The sequence below is a fragment of the Cariama cristata genome, unplaced genomic scaffold, assembly GCF_000690535.1.
Source record: "Cariama cristata isolate BGI_N322 unplaced genomic scaffold, ASM69053v1 scaffold12481, whole genome shotgun sequence".
Classification (NCBI taxonomy): domain Eukaryota; kingdom Metazoa; phylum Chordata; class Aves; order Cariamiformes; family Cariamidae; genus Cariama; species Cariama cristata.
In genome coordinates, this window is record NW_009601064.1 from 42,977 (window position 1) to 61,154 (window position 18,178).

General features: G+C 48.2%; 1 protein-coding gene across 1 annotated transcript in view; it reads left to right on the top strand.

The window, feature by feature from the left end:
* Window positions 1-15,106, top strand: part of FAM207A (family with sequence similarity 207, member A) — a gene marked incomplete at its 5' end in the record, with an annotated part of 58,039 nt that extends 42,933 nt beyond the window's left edge. The window contains 4 exons of the mRNA XM_009710299.1: window positions 1,996-2,064; window positions 6,118-6,271; window positions 12,557-12,625; window positions 14,980-15,106. Coding sequence (XP_009708601.1) covers window positions 1,996-2,064; window positions 6,118-6,271; window positions 12,557-12,625; window positions 14,980-15,106 — 419 coding nt within the window. The remainder of the gene's footprint in view (window positions 1-1,995; window positions 2,065-6,117; window positions 6,272-12,556; window positions 12,626-14,979) is intronic.
* Between the last annotated feature and the right edge of the window lie 3,072 nt (window positions 15,107-18,178).

Genomic DNA, 18,178 nt, shown 5'->3' on the forward strand with positions numbered 1-18,178 from the left:
GGTGCCGGCCCCCTTCCCCTTCCTGCACCGGTGTTGGACCCCTGCCAAGAAAACAGCTTTTGTGTTTCCTGAAATATTCTGCTGCTGCCGTTTGGGGGGAAAAAAAAGGAAAAAAAAAAAATAATCTGAATTGATGTTATTACTAGAATTGGCCAGCTGGCTGAAATTTTTAGTTTTTATTTTCATTAAGAAGTCCTGTCGGGCGCTATTTTCCCAACGAAGTAATGAGCATACTTTCAGACAAGGGTCTGAAATCTCCCTGGCACCGCTGTCGCTGAAATCTAGGCAGGCTGGAGCAGCCAGACGGGCAGGGCGGAGGTGTCTCCTGCAAGCAACCCTTCGGAGATCACCGGGGTGCGATTTGCCTTTTGGCCTCTCATGATTCATCCTTTTTTCCCCTGAAACCGCAGTAACGTGAGGTGATTGGAGGTGAGGGTAGTTGGGAGTTGATTATTGGAACTTGCAATTAGTTGGTTCAGCATCTGCTTTGATACCACAGCAAACGGGTTGAGGAAACTTGCTCTTAACATGATTAGATGTTTGTCTTTGTTATTGCCTGGCCCCATGCCCCGGCAGGGCTGTCATGCTGGCCCGGGCCTAGCAGGGTGCCTGTGCATTAGTACTTTATGCAGAAGATGGAAAAATGGATAGCAGCATCAGTCACATACAAACCCTTCAAGACATCCCTGAGCTTTGTAAATAAGTGATGACTTGTAGGCATGGTTTTATTTCTCGCTTCTTGGGTGGATTGACTGCAGTAATGTATTTTTCTGGGACACGAGGCAGTGAGAGCTACAGCTGCATTCTCTGTGACCTCTAGAAACTCAAAACATGGGGATGGCTGTTGGCTTTATGGAAAAGTCCACCCCAGCCCCAGCAGGCTTGTTCTGATCTTAAGGCATTGAAATTACTAAATTATGATCCTGTTTTTGTTTAAATCATCCTGACAGATTTGCAGCTTCAGAGAAGTTGTCCATAGTGAGTTATTTTCAGAGTTGCATTGAATTCCTTTCTCCTGTTTCTTTTGGGGAGAAAAAGAGTATTTTTTTCTTTTCCAGGCTTAAGAATAACCTAAGGTGAGAGGAGTGGTCTATAGGGAGCTTGTTCCTCCATTGCCATTCCTGTAGCAGTATTCCCAGCACATTTCAGGAGGAAAGTTGACTAAAGTCAATTTTGTTTTAAACACCAGGGATAAGATAAAATTTTATAGCATCTGCAACGGATCTCCAGTAAAAATATTTGTGATGTTATTTTACTTGGTATTCGATATCAGTGGTCAACAGCTGGTTTCCAAATACTGATTTTGGTATACAGTATGTACTAGCCTTTTTTACAAGCTGTTACTAATCATCTGCTCCTTAGGACTGCCATGGATCTGGGTATTTCAGACCTTTTTCGGTCCTTCTCCTGCCTGCCCCGTGCTGTCTGGGCAGATGTTGAGAACATTGCTTGGGCAGGTGGATGCCAATAGCCATGTCAGGTCGCCCTTCCCTCTCCTGCCCTCACATGTCTGCAGCCCATGTTTTCCTTCTTCTTAGCGTTATCAGCCTGCGTATTTTCAGCTTAAAACTTGCTTTTTGCTCCCAGTTCTGGAACCTGTAGGTCTTCCCATCACATGCGGCTAGTCTTCAGAAAAAAATGCTAGCTCCCAGGCCAGGTTCGTGCAGGAGTGCAGGACATGGGGCAAGGTTCTCTCAGAAAGCTTTTCTCGAAAAGCTACCTGGCCTGAGAAAACAGGGCCTATGGTGCTGATGATCTGATCTACTCGCCCTTTTCTTATGTCTTAACAACAGTGAGCTGGGTTTGATTTGTTTGGCTAAAAGTCGAGGTGCGGTGTAGCCCCTGGTCTGCCTGCAGCCTGCCCGAGCCGCCAGCAAGTTCAAAAGCATCAAGGATTGATTAAAATATTACGGACTCTGCTGTCTTTGGGAAATGTCCAGCACTGAGTCTGTGTACAGGAGCCAGGATCCATCTCACATCTTTCTTCTCCTCTAGGTTTAGAAGAAAAAACGGTTCTTTCCAAAAAAGAAAAAATGAAGCTGAGGAAAGAAAGATGGCTACAGAGTAAGTACTCCTCTGAAGCACGGCGGTACCGCGGGCATCACAGAACGTGGCTCTGTTGGATCTCTCTGTACATACGGTGTGGGCAGCAGTGTTGGGCAGTGCCAGGAGAGGCTGAATGCTTCTCAGAAACCTTCACCATCTGCTCCCCAGTACATGGGGTAAAAGTCCCAGGTATTGTTTCTCAGTGTTTAGCACTGAGATTGAGTCATTGCCCCAAACCTACTTTTCATCTTCTTCCACGTGTAATATAAGTGACTACATAAAACCTTTATTTATTCAGATAGGACACTGTGCCTATGTAGGTTTAGCATGTTTCTCTATCTTTTAAAGCTCTGGTACAGATATGATTAGCTGTATAGTGAAGTTTCTCCTCCCTAAGGATCTGTGGGGATGATAGGGCAGCCTATTGCTGAGCCCCACGCAGCTGCCAGCAGGTCCCAAGTCTCTGTGGTGAAAGCCTGCAGTGGGCCCTCTTGCCCTTCAGTAAGAGACGTCTCTGGACGCTGCTGGTTGTGTTACTGCTCTTTCCCACATGCCACAGGTCAGTGAACCCACTTACCAGACAGTCTGGCCTTTCTCGAGGCCATGAAATACGAGCTAAACAAAACCAGCCCATGGCAGAAATATTTCTGTTTCCTGTGGGAAGTGTCTGTATTTTTGCTTCGAGTTTCTCAACACAGTGAGAGATGATTCTGTGCTACCCGCTGTAGCAGAGGGTACAGCTCTTGCCACCTGGAGCTGTTCTTTGGGCAGGCTTTTCCCTTAACACCTTCTTGCCCATCAGAGTTGCCGACAGACTGTGTTTGGGGCTGAGGGATGTGGCTTTCTGCCGCACCATGTGCTCTCTGCTCCTGAGCTCTGAGCTTAAGTCCATCAACCTGTAATTCCACCAGTCACAGTGAAGGTGTCTCTGGCTCCTTTTACATAAAAAGCTGATAATTTAACACTGTAAGTGTGAAGGAAACCTCCTCCCTACCACCAACCAACAACTTCCAAGTGTCTTTGACATCTGCAACCCTCAGCGTCCCTGTCGGGCGCAAAGCATAGACGGCTGTGCTAGTCCTAACTAGCTGCTAGTCTGGCCTGCCAGCTGCAATTTCAGTGCTCCTAAAGGTCTCTCCTTGTCTGATGTTATTGTGGGAACAGAGGAGGGGACTGCTGGAGCACAGCTAAGCTTTCCCTCCCCTGATACCAGGACTGGTACCAGGTGCCATGGAGGAAGGCATGTCCTCAGCAACATTTTATGACAGAATCCACAGTAAAAGGGGTATATGGGACTCGTGTCTTCTGCAAGAAACAGAGGGCGTGCTCCTGCAGTTACGTGACAGCACTGTTCCCATAGTCAAGGCCAGCCACTTTGGAAAAGCCCAGGAGCAGGATCCCTGCACTCTCTTAATCCCGCCCTCCTGCATATAAGCCTTTGTAGCATCAGTCTTTCTCAAGATCACGTATGTTATTTTGGCTGTCCTGTGGTCTCTTTCCTCCCCTCTTGACTCTGAAATTACTAAACTGAGGGAATAGAAATGAAATGCAGAGGCTTTGCTTTGAGGAGAACACCAACATAGAAAACGTCAGGCCAAATTATCTCTTGTCTAAGAAGACACTAGGTATTAGAAGTGCTTTACAGATACAGAAGTACTTAAATTGCTGGCTCTCTTGTCTCCCCCACTAAATTTGTGGCCAGTTGGCAAATAACCAGCGTTCCCTAGCAAATGCTTGGCTAAGGGTAGCAAGTACCCCAGGATTTCTGTAAGAAAAGTCAGCAAGTGTTAGTACCAGGTGTGCAGCTTGTTACTGAGAAAAATGGAATAGATGGAAAGAGCCTATATGAACATCAATAAAGAAACTGATATTATTATTAATAGTTGATGGAGCAAAATGAACTGGTATTTCCAGAGATGGAGATTTTTGAATGAAACTTGGCCTTCTAACATTGTGACCTTAAAGAGCTGCAGTCAACTGAAACGCATTGATTTTTATCTGATGCAGATAACTCTGCCAATTCTTTGTGGGTTTTGCAGTCTTTGCCCCCCAAAACAGAACCCAGCTTGGTCTGCTGGAGTTGTTATCGTTACATCTCTGTTTTCCTACATCTTCCCAAGAGTTGTTTCTTCTTGTCCCAGGGCTGCTTTTGTGACACTGGATGCCAAGATCCTGGGAACTAAAGTTCAGCCCAGCAGTGCAAATGCAAAACTTGGAGATTTCTTCCATTCCAATAAATGATCTCAGGAGAAACTAGAGAGGGAAAAAAATTATGTAATGCTTCAGACATTAGAAGTATGCACATTTAAAAATACATATATCTCATAGCTCCTCAGATGAACAAGACTTCATAGGAAAAGAATTTGGGATGTTTGCACAGAATCAGGTGTCTGAAAATTTTAAGTGCATACTGTTTATGAATGCGCTGAAGTAGTCAGCTTCATAAAGCCAGACCAAAAAAAGAAGTGATGCAGAACAGAAAGCTGTGTTCTTGGCAGGGATTGCTGTGAGGAGAAGCGTTTACAATCCAGATTTGTCACAAACATTCATGTACAGCAAAATTGCAGTTCATGAAAAGCTGTTGCTCTTCAACTCAGATGAGTTGGAGAGCAAACAAGACATACTAAAGGAGCCAGCGGCTAGCTAGTGAATTTGAGTTCTGCTTTCTTGAATGTGGGCAGCAGGATTAGACCCAGAATTGCAGGTGGTGTCTTGCCTGCAGCCTATAAGTGGGACTGGCTGCTTTCGTGTTCCCACCAAAAATACTTGTGTTGATTTAGTCCTCCTTCTGTGGCCATGCTGCGTTGGAAGCTGTTGGCCCCCCTCTGTCGCCAGCTTGGCCCCATGGCTGCTGGCACTGTGTTCCGACATGTGCAGACAAGGAGTTTCTAGCTCGACGCTGAGTCTTGTCCTTGCAATAGGCTCATTGCCCAAGGCAATAAGCAGAAGCCTGCTTTTCCACTGCGGCCTCCGCTGGGTGCATGTAGAGGAGGTGGAGTCCTCTGTCGTGTACCCTGCAACACTGATACCCCTCGTGGGTGTCAAGGCAGTGCAGCAGATTTCCAGGCCCAATGATCACCTGGCAGAAGGAAAAGGAGCACATGGATCTCACTGAGCTTGAGCTGTCCCTAGTGGCATCGTCAAGGGACTTCTAGGACAGATTGGGGCATTTTGGAGCTCAGCTGGAGGCTTGTAGCAGTGCTGGGCTTTTGTGGGCTCTCCTAGAGGAGAACATGTTCTGCTGGGGTTTACCTTGGAGGCTCCTGGCTCTGTAAGGCTCGGGCAGCTGCCAGACCTATTTCTACGCCAGGGAGCCTTGAGGACTGAGGCAGAAGCCTGTGGCTTTCAATGCCCACCTCCCATGGCCAAGAAGGGGGACTGCCGTAACATTTATAGAGCCTTATGTGCTCAGAGCTGCTGCAGGGAGACCGGTAAACATGGTCTCAAGGAAAAGGCAGCTGCCTCTATGTCTGCCACTTGGTGCAGTGCTTTTCTAAGGACCCACTTTATCCAGCATCTGGCTGCTTGAGCTCCACCATGAGTCATGAAGGTGAGACCTTTACTTGCTCCAAACTAAGTAAACAACTGAAATTATGTCCATCTTTTCTGCCTGTGCTAGGAGACCATTGTTTTGTCCCAACAGCAAAGCAGAGACAGGGCTGTGACTGTTTAATGCCACATGTGGAGCTGACTGTATTTGTTTTATCCCTTCCCCTCTTGTTTCTCTCTCCTAATTCCATGCAAGGTCAGCATGTTTTTTTTCCACCCAAGGACTTCTGTGCCGTGTTGCTGTGAGCAATGAACACTGCAAGGGATGGAAACAGTTCAGACAAAATCAGTCTGGGGACTTTACTTTCCATTGCAAATGTCAGTAGAGATGTGTATAGTTCTAAGCAAACACAGCAAGGGAGAGAACTACCCAGCTCCATTATTTTCAATCTTTCCCTGATTTAAGTCACTTCTGGCTTGTTGTTGCTGTAGATGGTGAAGCAGCCTATGAATTTTTTAGCTCAAGGGTTCTTGCTTGCAAACGTTTTGCCTTCCTCCAGTAATGTCTGGTTTCTGATTCAGAAATAGAAAGTGTGAAGCTAGCCAAACAGAAGCAAAAAGCCGAAGCAAAGCGGAAAGTGACACCTGTGGTGGGAGACATGCAGCCATTGATGGAAGCCCTGCCTGAGCTCTCTGACCTGACCACAGGTGGCAGAGGCAGGAAGTCACCCAAGAGGTATGTGCTGTTTAGGGATGTGTGTTTCCCTTCTTCCTGCAGGATGAAGTGCCCTTCAGCTCAGCTTGTAGCTACAAGCAACGCAAGCTCGGTGCCAACAGTCGAGAGAACAGGGCCTCATTCTTTGCTCCATTTCACCCCTGTCCATGCTTCGCTCACCACAAGAAAAAAGCTTAAATGTGTCTTCTGAATCCACAGCTAAGAGGGGAACTGTATTGCTCAGATGAGGCTTGGCATGAGACAGGCGAGGAGCAGCCAAATGTCCTGGGAGTCACGGGGGTGATACACAAGTGTCGAGAGTGTAATGCTGCTGAGCTCACCTGAGAATCTGGACTTGAGGTGTTGCAGTCTGCTGTTCCGTCCTTCCAGACCTCCAGGCTTTCTCCTGAGGCAGTTCAAGCCCTTTGAGCAGAGTTTTACACTCTGGCCAGACTCTTTGTTCACCCTACTGTCTTGCAATGTGATTTTGGACCAGAAGAGAAAGATGGTATTTCTGTTCCTTTACTGTGCTGAAAGAGAAGGGCTATTTCTGATCCTCTGACACCCACGTGTCAACCATCCCAGCCAGCCATAGGGTGGGTTCTGGTTGTCCTTATGTTTTCTCCTTTTTAATGCAGTGCTCTGTCTGACCATCTGGTCAGTGTTGCAGCTGCTTTTGCATCTCCCAGCACAGAATAAAACTGCTCTGCGTGCTGCACAAATGCTTGTCCCTCCTCTCCAGTTGCTCAGTAAGGGTTGGAACTAGAAACTTGTTTTGACTGTAATAAGAAAGCATTTGGATTAGAGAACAGCCAAGAAGGCAGCTGGCTGGCAAAGCACCTTCTTCCTTCATTGCAGATCAAGACTGGAATACCATGAACCCTCTTCTGACTTGCTGGATGTCCCAGAAATAAACTCTGACCCAGGTGGGACACCCACCTACAGATCATGGCTGAGTTGGCAGTTTCCTGTGCTTCTGGAAAGCCACTCCTTGGACAAACAGCAGCTATGAACCTTGCATCTAAGCATGGGAAAATACTTCCTTCCTTAACTTGGCTTCTAATTCCTTGGATAGCATTTTTTTTTTTTTTTTTTTCTTTATGCAGCCATTCAGTCAGCCTGCCCTCTCTTTTCAGTGGGAATGAACAGCAAAAGTACACACAGAGTTTCAAGTCTTGCAGAGCACTGAGGGTTGGTTGCATGGAGTTCTGGGCCAAGGCTTAGCCTGAGCCTGAATAGGTGCCTTTGCCCTCTTTCTGTGGTGACGTGCCACAAGCACATGTGACATCTGACTCCAGGTTGTGGTCAGGAGTCATTCGCCCTCATCATTTTCCCCGAGCCCCTTTGGTGGCTGAGCCCCTGCTGTCCAGGAAAGTGGCTTGCAGAAAGTACATATAGGGGAGAGAGGACAGGTAGGGTGCTCCCTTTGGGGATTGCTTTCCTGGGTGGCTGCATAATCTAGTACAAATACATAGTGTCACTGCAGCCTGCAATTCTGGACCAACTCAAAAGATAGAGTAGAACTGGAAAAGGCTCAGAGATGGCAGGATCATCGTGGAAGATCTGGCACAGCTTCTGCGCAAGGGGTGACTAAGTCAGCTGGGGAGTCGTCAGCCTGGACAGGAGATAGAGGCAAAGAGGCTTGGGAATGTAATAGTCTATAAAATCAAGTGTGGTGTGGTTCATAGAATCACAGAATGGTTTGGTTGGAAGGGACATTAAAGATCATCTAGTTCCAACCCCCCTGCCATGGGCAGGGACACCTTCCACCAGACCAGGTTGCTCAAAGTCCCATCCATCCGGGCCTTGAACACTTCCAGGGATGGGGCAACCACAGCTTCTCTGGGCAACCTGTGCCACTGCCTCGCCACCCTCACCAGGCAGAATTTCTTCCTAATTTCTGATCTAAATCTTCCCTCTTCCAGTTTAAAGCCATTGCCCCTTGTCCTGTCACTCCATGCCCTTGTAAAAAGTCCCTCCCCAGCTTTCTTGCAGGCCCCTTTAGGTACTGGAAGGCTGCTCTAAGGTCTGCCCGGAGCCTTCTCTTCTCCAGGCTGAACAACCCCAGCTCTCTCAGCCTGCCCCCATAGGAGAGGTGCTCCAGCCCTTGGATCATCTTTGTGGCCTCCTCTGGACTCACTCCAACAGGTCCATGTCCTTCTTGTGCTGAGGACCCCAGAGCTGAGATGTCAGGCTGGGGATTCATGCAAAACCACTGAATGCTTCCATATGTGCCCCATATCCTCTGCCATGGAGTGTACTACAGAAGAGAAGAGTGATTGCAGTAACTGGAAGGACCATTTTGACCAGTGCTCTGCCTTGAAGCAGTCCGCAGCAGATGGCCAGAGAGGGATAAGACCAAGCCAAGTGTATAGCCACATCCTCTCCAGTATTTGCAGCTCAGAGTCCTTGTGCCGGCTGCAGTTTATATACCTGCAGTAATCCTCCATGGAGCTCTCCTCACTGGATTTGTCAGGTGTCACCTGAACCCACAGGCTTCCATCAGCCACGACATCCTGCAGCAAGGAACTGTGCAGAGCAGTGAGCCTCCTGCTTGCACTGAACTGGCTACTTGCTAGCTATGTTTGATGTTCTTTATTTCTCATACTGGAAAAGAAGATGAACTACTTCCTGCCTGGAGAAGAGAAGACTCCAGGGAGACCTTAGAGGTCTAAAGGGGCCTGCAAGAAAGCTGGGGAGGGACTTTTTACAAGGGCATGGAGTGACAGGACATGGGGCAATGGCTTTAAACTGGAAGAGGGAAGATGTAGATTAGAAATTAGGAAGAAGTTCTTCCCAGTGAGGGTGGTGAGGCGCTGGCAGAGGTTGCCCAGAGAAGCTGTGGATGCCCCATCCCTGGGAGTGTTCAAGTCCGGGTTGGATGGGGCTGTGAGCAACCTGGTCTGGTGGAAGGTGTCCCTGCCTATGGCAGGGGGGGTGGAGCTTGGTGGTCTTTTAAGGCCCCTTCCACCCAAATAATTCTATGATTCTATGACATCCTCAGAGAAGCGTTGTCAGCTCCCTCTCTCTCCAAACCCAGACCTCCTGTGGGAGTGTGACAGCCCCTCTCTCTTTTTGGAAGCCTGAGCTCATACTCTGGCTCTGTTTTCACTTTGGCTACAAGGCTTCAGAGTCTAGAAAGCCCAGTGGGCCTGTGGCCCAGCAGGGTAGAGAAGCCCAGCCCTGACTGAGAATTTCAGGATTGGCCATCATGATCTGCAGTCAGCACAGCAGAGGTGGGAGCTTGGTGTTGACTGATGTCACCCAGATTGCCTGTGACATGCCAACCGAAAACCAGTTCCCCTTGGTACTGGCATGGAGGAGTTACAGTGCTCTTCTTCCTCTTGCTGGCTGGTGGCTTCCTGGCCTGCATGAGGATGTGTGTGCATAAGTGTTTGAAATAATCAGAGGAGGCTTTTATAGGATTTGAATCATTACATAAATGAAGGGTAATACTCTGGTGATTTGTCAGCATTATTAATAAAAGATTAGATTCTCCAGGAATTTGATCTCCTGCTGGGCAAGCGAGCATTACAGTGAGTTTTTTATTCTGTTTTGTAATGAATGATGGCAATGAAGTGTAATGAAACAAGGCTACTAACACTGTCCAAGTGAGCAGGCGGCGTGCTGGTGGTTTGGTGGGGGAAATTTAGGCAGCAGTCTTTCGAACCTGCCAGACCAGTGGGGCAGAGCTGTTGGGTGGAACTGAAAAGCCTTCAGAAGCACCGAGCCCTTTAAAATAGTGGAGCGGCTGAGCAGTCCCACACCTTTGTTGTGTGCTGCAGAGGAAGCTGTCCTCTGGGGCATGTGGTCTCATACGGCCTGGGATATACTCTAGAAAGGCTTTCCTTTAAACATTGTCACCCTCTGCAGAGCTACTCATCTTTGAACAGACTGCCATGGCAACTTGGTGGCACACTTGGCAAGCCCCTGCTCCGATGACCGTGGGTTGCCATCCATCTCTGTGATTCTGTGAGCAATCCAGGCAAACTGGGACAAGAAATTGCACCTGTGCTGAGCAGTTAACGGACATGAAGAGAGCAGAGAAGCTTCCTGCTCTTTCTGTGTCTTGCAGTACCAGTGGACGCAGCAGTGTGATGGGTGTGGGGTCTTTCTCATGCGAGGCACGGACGACAGCACACCAATATGATGATCAGAGAAGTCATTTATTATGTTCAAAGCTGCATCTTATCTTATGTTTTCTACTTCCGTACACGCACTTGCTTAAGCTCTGATTGGTTACATGCGACTATCATGCTCCTTAGCAAGGATTCGGATAGGTGCTTATGCTATGCATAGCTTCTACGTAAATTAGACACAAGTTCTTTGTCTAACACACAAGCTCTTTGTCTCACCTTGTTACTATGGTTTTGTTTCTTAATTTTATCTATCTCCTGTTCCACAAGTATCCATCTCCTGTTCCTCAAGTATCCATCTCTTGTTCTACAAACTTGCTTCTTTGTATAACTCTCTGTATTTTTCCCACATCTTATCACATTCTCAAAATGTCCTCCAGCTCATTGCTAACATAAAATGATCCTACAGTTGGGAGCTGCTCGAACCCCCGTAGCTGTTTGTCTGCTCTTGCTGGTTGCCATTCCTCGTGAGCTCTCAGACCTGTTGTGTAATGCCAGCAGTGCCGGGGTGACCTCGAGAGGGACTGAAGGGTACAGGAGCAGCACGCAGGCATTGATCTGCCTGGCTGCCCTTTCCTGCACAGGCTTGGTGCTGCGAAGGCTGGCTGCCATGCATCCACGCTGTTTGGGTTCATCTGGGCTTGGCAGGGAGCTTTGGCGTAGGGGGCACACTGTGCTGGGCTGAGGGTAATTCAGATGCAATTGGGGCAGTGGTGAGAGCAGCCCTCAGCAGCTTGGGTCCACCAAGATCCTCCTTGAGGAAAAGTAAAATGGACCAGGATGAGGAGAGGGAGAGATGAGGAAAAGGAGCAGAAGCTGATTGAGTCAAGAGGGATGGTGAAAGTGAGTGGGGTGAAGAAATACGGGGCAAGGGAGGAGGAGAAAAGGAAGAATGAGGAAAAAAATTTCAGAAAAAACCTTGAGAAAGCTGAAGGCAGAAAGCTGCTCTGGGGCAGCTCAGGTGGGGGAGGCCCTGGCCCCTAGCACCCACCAGTAAGAAAAGATTCCTCCTTGAGCCCTTCCCCAACAGAGGGGTGGCAAGCAGACCCCCTCAGCCCCTTGGACTTTGTGCTGGGGCTCAGCCCCAGGGCAAATCGGAGGGGAGCTGCTCTGCAGAGGCATAGATCTTCTTCCCAACTCGCTTCTCCTGTTTACCTCTGTAATCCTGAAGAATGGAAGTTTCTTCTTATTTCCTTAATGCCCAGATCTACCAGCAACTCCCCTTGTGCACTTTGAGTCCCAAAAGCAGTCGCTGCCACGTGTCCCTTGCTTGGGCTCAGCACTTGGCTTTGTGGTAAATCTCTGCCGCTGCTTGGCATTGGGCACCACGTGCTTCCAGCATCCTGTGCAGGATGGGATTACACCTCTGGTCTTCTTGGACTTTGCCCAGGAGTAAGAAATGGGTACAGAGAGTGCAGATCTATGCTTGCTGCTGTGCATGAGCGGCACATAGTGTACCATCCTGCGTTCGCATGAGTCCATCTTCTTGCAACTTCACATTTGGTGGCAAAAGCTGAAGCTCTGTTGTTGTGCTCATCTGTTTGCAGCTGACTTGAACTGGCAAACCTTTGGTGAGGATAGGTGTTCACAGAGAGAAAGGAATATTGCCATTCTTTATCTTAAAATATAAGTAACACCTTATACCCCAGTGGTCCCGTTGCGGGATCCGAAGCAGGGCTGGTGGTACCCTCTTCTTGCTGAGTAATCATGGCACTGTCTACAACTGATGTCTGCCGATGCTGGAGCTCTGCAGCGTTAGCAAGGAACATGAGCTGTGCATATGTGACGCATGCCTGGTGGTGAGGGGAAGTTCGATGGGATCTTTTCTCTAAGCAACAGTATCGGTTTGGAGGTTAGTGATAAGCAAAAAGTGATCTGGGCATGGACAGCTAATGACCAGTTCTAGAACTAAGTGATCTGATTTTTCTTTAGTGCGTTCACCTCCTGCCCGTTCAGTCCTGACTCCTAAGCTGTTGTCAGTCTGTGGTGGAAGAAGTTTGCATCTCCATTACTGTCTGGCTATGGAAATAGTTGCCTTTCAGGACAATTTCCATACAGGGCAATTACCTGTACTTTATGGGAAGGCAGGTCCCTGGACTCTTTCCATCTCCACAGCAACTGCTAAATTACTGCTCCTCTATAACACTTGTTTTGTTTCTTCTCTCCACAGCCACGTAAAAGCAAAGCCAGAACCAGCAGACTTCTGTCTGATGAATCAAGCTCAGAAACGACGGCTCTTGTAAGTACCCAGTTATCAGAGTGTCCAGTCCCTGCTGAGCATTACAAAATGGTTGAGACTGGAAGGAACCTCTGGAGGTCATCTGGTCTAACCCCCTTCTCAAGCAGGGGCACCTAAAACTGGTTGCCCAGGACAACGTCCACACGACTTTTGAATGTCTGCAAGGATGGAGATCACACAACCTCTCTAGGCAACCAGTTCCAATGTTTCAGTCTTGCACACCTGAAGACTCTAGAAGAGGCAACAGACTATCGGACAATTCTAAATGGATTCAGTCTGCTTCCACTTCTGTCTTGTGTAAACTCTTAAGTGAAGAGTGGACAGGAAACTACACTTGCTCCTTTAAGAGTTCATTTTCCCTGTCTCACTGGAAAGAAAGTGATGGCTTGGGTCTTCTGTGTATGGTCTGTGGGGTTTCAGGACAAACCTACACCAACTGTCATCTTGTTCCTCCTGGCCACAGTTGTCCTTTCTGGCCGTACCAAGTGAGTATGTCTGTACTGTGCCTGTCTGTGTGGCACGGCTGATGTGGTTATCAACAAGGTGATGTGTCCCTTGTCTTGGCTTGTTGGGTTGGAGCTGCAACTGCCAGCTGTGGCTGAGTCTCTTATGACACCAGGCCCACATAGCTCTAGCTGTTACCCTTCAGGAAAGTCTCCTGCAGTTGTGTAGGTGAGGAGCTCCTGGAACTCTGTGTAGGATCAGGAGCTACAGCTGGTCTGTTAGCACACCTCTGGGATGCTAAATTACATGGCGTATGTCCCTTATGAGAACAGCTGTCCATTGGCATCTGCCAAAACTTTTCTTGTAAAATGAAGCCCTAAATGCTTTTTAATAACTCCTAGACTTGGTCTGGAAACTCCCTGTTCCTCTGTAGGATATTTTATACTGCCACCAGGCATCAAGAACTTCATATCCCCTCAGCACAGCTCTCCAGGGGCTAGGCACTGTGATCAGGCAGCGTTTGTTTTCTGTGATCCCTCTTGCCAGGATTTCTGTCAGTTCTGAGCCATTCAACTTCAGACTGAGACTGAGGACAACCGTCAGTGTACAGATCCCAGAACTTCTCTCCAGCATACTCTGTGAATACCCTTCTCTGTCTGAAACTGGCCAGTGTCGATGCTGGGATGCCTGTCTTGCTCAGTTGCGTCTTTCTGGATGAGTTCCACCTTGGTGCATTGCAGAAGCTCATGGCCTTGAGTGCCACCAGTGAATGTCTCATTGTGCTGGAACTCATGGATAAGGAACACTGCTTGAGGAGGGACTTGTATACAGATGTAAATCTGAATAGGTAACTCCACCACGATCTTCTGTATCAGCCAATGATCCCCTGTGTATGCCTCTCTTCTCTGCACAAAACTGGACAGATGCCCTGAGTAGTGGCACATATCCCACATAGTGGTCTGGGAAGTCTGCACTTCTTGGGAGGGAAAAAGTTTGGAGGAAGGTCTTGAGGTTTATTTTCCAGGATGTTAGTTAAGACTGGAGGTTCCCTAAGCCTCACCTTAGTGCCCCAACTGCCACAACCCAAGCTTCAGGTTTGGCTTCTCTCTCTGTTCCTCTGGCAGGGGCAGGGCTGGCGTTGAAGAGAAGGGCTGTACTAGGGAAGGAACTAGCTGCATGCTGCAAGCTGAAGAGCACTCTGCTGATCCACAGCAACTACTGAGAACATAGAGATGTGTGTCTGGTTGGGCTGTGGAGAGCCTGGCAGTCTGTCTGGGGGAGCTGGGGAGGCCACAATGGATGTGACTTATGTGAAAACTCACTGGTGGTTTTTTTTTTACACTCCTGCTCTGTTCTTATTCCTTCCTGCTTGCTTGATTTTTAAGACAAGACCATTTCCACAGCAACCAGCTGTGATCAAGCATGCAGAGGTAATTCTGTCATGCTCCTCCCATGGTGTCTAACTAGTGTTGCACATAGGATTACCAAGCCTCTATGCTGAGCAATAAAGAAAGTCAGTAGATGAGCGCTCAAAAGCAGAATCTGCTTTTGTGCTAGTGCAATCTGAAGTAGTTTTCATTCTTAGTGTTTGCCAGATACTGACAGTCTCTTGTTCCTGATTACTAGGCAAAAACTCTAAAAAACCATTTCCAAGTGATACTGGACACTAATGCGATTGTTTCTGTCTCTGTGGCATGAGATCAAGTCTCTGACTCCCATGAAGCTGGCAGCAATTTAAGCTTTGCCCTTGGGTAAACTAGATTTATTTCTTGCACTGCTTCTTTCTGAGGTTTACACCCAGGATCATTCCATCTGTACAGAAACCCACTGCTTTAGGAGTTCTGTTCTTATCTGCTCGGTTCCTTTTGCATGAGGCACTTAGCATTTGTGTGTTATTTTTCTTTCCTCAGAGAGGAGGAAGTGGCTCGGTTTCATGAGGTCATCACTGATCCCAGGTACAAAGCCAACCCTCTCATGGCCATCAGCGAGCATCTCTCCAAGAGGCTGAGGCAGGAGAAAGAAGGTAAACCCCTCTAGGGTGTCAGCTGGGACCAAACGTGCATGCTGAAGCTGGTGCAAGGGCTCCAGGCTGCAAAGGAGCACATCGCTAACATGACCTCTCAGCCACTTTAGTCCTTGGAAGCCGTTCAGCATATTATTAAATCCAGCAGTCCTGTTTTCTGTCTGCAGAAATAATGCAGTTCTCTCCTGACAGTGGCAGCTGCTCCTTGGCAAGCAGCCTGCGGAGAGCAGGGTGTTCTGTGAGATCTTTGTGCAGACATTGAGTTCCCTGTGAAGGGTCTTGACACCTTTTCTCGTGAGCAGGCACAATTTCTTAAATTGTGCCAGTGGCAATGTATCTGTTTTGTGTTGTTTCCCTCCCCTTTCTGACAACTCTGAAAAGAGATTCTTTATTGCTCTGCTGAGATGGTTCAAGACCCCAAGCCCTGGAGCCCAGAAGGCTGTTGTAGATCTGTGTAAGGACCGATGCTCCCGTTCAGAGACATTGTTTTATGTGAGAAATTTAACTTTGAAATAAACACCCTTTCACACAGTACTGAGTTTGTCTGGTTCTTGTTTCGGTAAATACTAATTGAAATACTTATTCCCATCACTGGAAAAATGACTTAAAAGAGTGGTTTTTTTTCTATGTGTACAGTGAACCGCTACACTGCTGCTGCAATGTGCAACAGAAGCCATGTGAAATCATTGGAGATCATGTCTAACTCATAGGCTCGCCTTCCTCCTACCCTGGAAGTGTGTGCTTTCCTGTGGGTGATCCTGATCCCTTTTGGCCTGTGTCGTGTTCCCTGCTTGGCCTGCCCCATAGGAATCATCCCAAAACGTGTCCTGGCTGCAGGCTGTGAACTTCAGCCAGTCATGTGTGTGTTTGGGTTTAGGAACTGCTATAGCGGGGGGAGGCCGTTCCTTCTACCAAACACCAATTTTCACAAAACTCCAGTGAATTTGTGTGGGGACAACTGAAAGTAGGCCTGTTACCTGTTTGAGACGATCCCAATTTGACACCCCAAGATGTCAGTGTTGTCTTTTGAGCCATACAAAAGGCTTTCTGATGCTTCTTAACCTTGGAAAAGCAGCCTGCCTATGTCAGGTCAACTCTGAGGATCATCTGAAACTCTTAAGAAAGAAATTCACTCTGATGCCCGGACAGAACATGGAAGCTGCAGCTGACTCATACCTAAGTTAGTGCCTAAACCCAGCTGCAATGGGAGTGGCACCCACCTCGATCATGCCTGTCTCTTGTGTCACTAGTAACGCTGCTTTTTTCCCTCCCTCTAGGCTGATGCTGTTGAACAAAGGCAGTTTCTCTAGTACCTGCCTCTTAGCCTTGGCAGCACAGATGCCGTCGCTGATGCTGTTTGTTGTTAGAGGAATGTCACCGTGCCACCGCTAGGGCCTGGCAGGAGAGTCCTGCTGGCAGAGGCCACAGAGAGATGCTGGCTATGTCCCATCCTCCACCCTGTTGCTCTTGGGCTGGCAGAGGGCTGGCAGGGCTCTCCTCTCCACTGACAACTCCTGTGTCTGTGCTGGCAGGTGAATGCTGCTGTGCTGTTTGTTGGCAGGCTGTAATGCCCCAGGCTCTGGAAAGCAGAGGGCTGTGGTGGGGTCAAACAACTCGAAATATCTCCCCACCTCCTGGTTGGTTCCTGCTTGCTCTCTTACCAGTATCTGATTCTCTTTCTTTTAGGCCATGCTGGATTTTGAGCTCTGAACGCTAGTCCCAGCTGCAGCCATGCTTCCCCTGCTCGTGTGACACGGGCTGGGCACCGCATTGTAGAGCTGGGCCTTGGATGGGGCTGTGCATTAATGGCACCACCTGCCCGTGGCCTGCAGCTGCTCTTGCTGCTCATGGCTCCCAACAGCCCAAGATGTGACTAAGACTTGGACCAAGCTAAGGTTTTTGGGGTGGTTTTCTCTGTAAGCCTCCTGTTTACCCCTTTACTCTGTCTCGTAGCTAGCTGCCTCCTGAGAACGGCGCCATCCTTGTGCTTAAATGGAGGGAAGGTGAGAGATGAAGAAGGTGAAGACATCCAAGTACAAAGGAGGATGAAAATTGCCCCTCTCGATTTCATTCAGGAGGATGGAGAAATGCATCTGGAAGGCAGCTTGCATGGAATGTTGGAGGAATTCTGTTGCTTGTCTTCCATACTTCGCAGGAGCTTTTCAGCTTTCTTTTTGTCTTGTGGTTTTTAGACAATACATGACACATGAGGAGAGCCCTGGCCTCATTGTACGACTGGGACATGCAGTAGCCAAGCTAAGCCCTCGTGCTTCCCTTCGCAGCAGTGGTGATGCATTGCTCTGTACCATCACAAATCCGTGCGATAGCTGGAGAGAAGCCACAGGCAAGTTTATAAAATGCCATCCTGGTTTGTGCACTATGGGTGGGATCACATCCCTCCCCTCGGAGATGCGTGTGGTGTATCATGACTGTGCTTTGCAGGGATTCAGCAGTAGTTGTGATTTCATTTGACACACACCAATTTCCTGAGCACCATCTATTCTGCACAGAGCAAGATCATCCTTTAGAGCCTCTGGAGAGTTAGTTGGATTGTCCCACACACCTCCATTCCAGACCAGTTTCTTCTTAGTAACTTCTCCCTAGAGTGAAAACAAATTTGAAAGGCTATCAATTCCTGTCTTCCCAGGCTACTTGGTTTTCTTTTCACAGGGGGCTCCAAGTAACAGATTTGGAGCAATGCTTGGATGGTCTGAATTGCAATGTTAGGGAAAATCCTCAGCTGGCAGAAGGGCAAGTTATAGGTAGGTACTAGGGTAGATGTTGCTGTGGGTCATGTGCCAAGAGGTAGCCACTTTCTGTCTCTAGAAGAGTAAAGCCTGACAGGACTGCATCCTTTTCTCACCCTGTGCAATTTTTTCTAAGAGGCCCTGCAGTTTGGGGCTGAAGTGGAAAACGGATTTCTGCATGTAAAACCTGCTCTGAGCACTTTGGAGCCCCAAAAAGCATCACCAGAGTGAAGGGCTCCATGGTTTTTGTAACTCTTCTAGGCTGGCATCACGGCAGGGGCTGTCCCCATGTCTCACCCTCCATGTGGACTTCCCAGTGCCTTTATGTTGCCAGCTGTG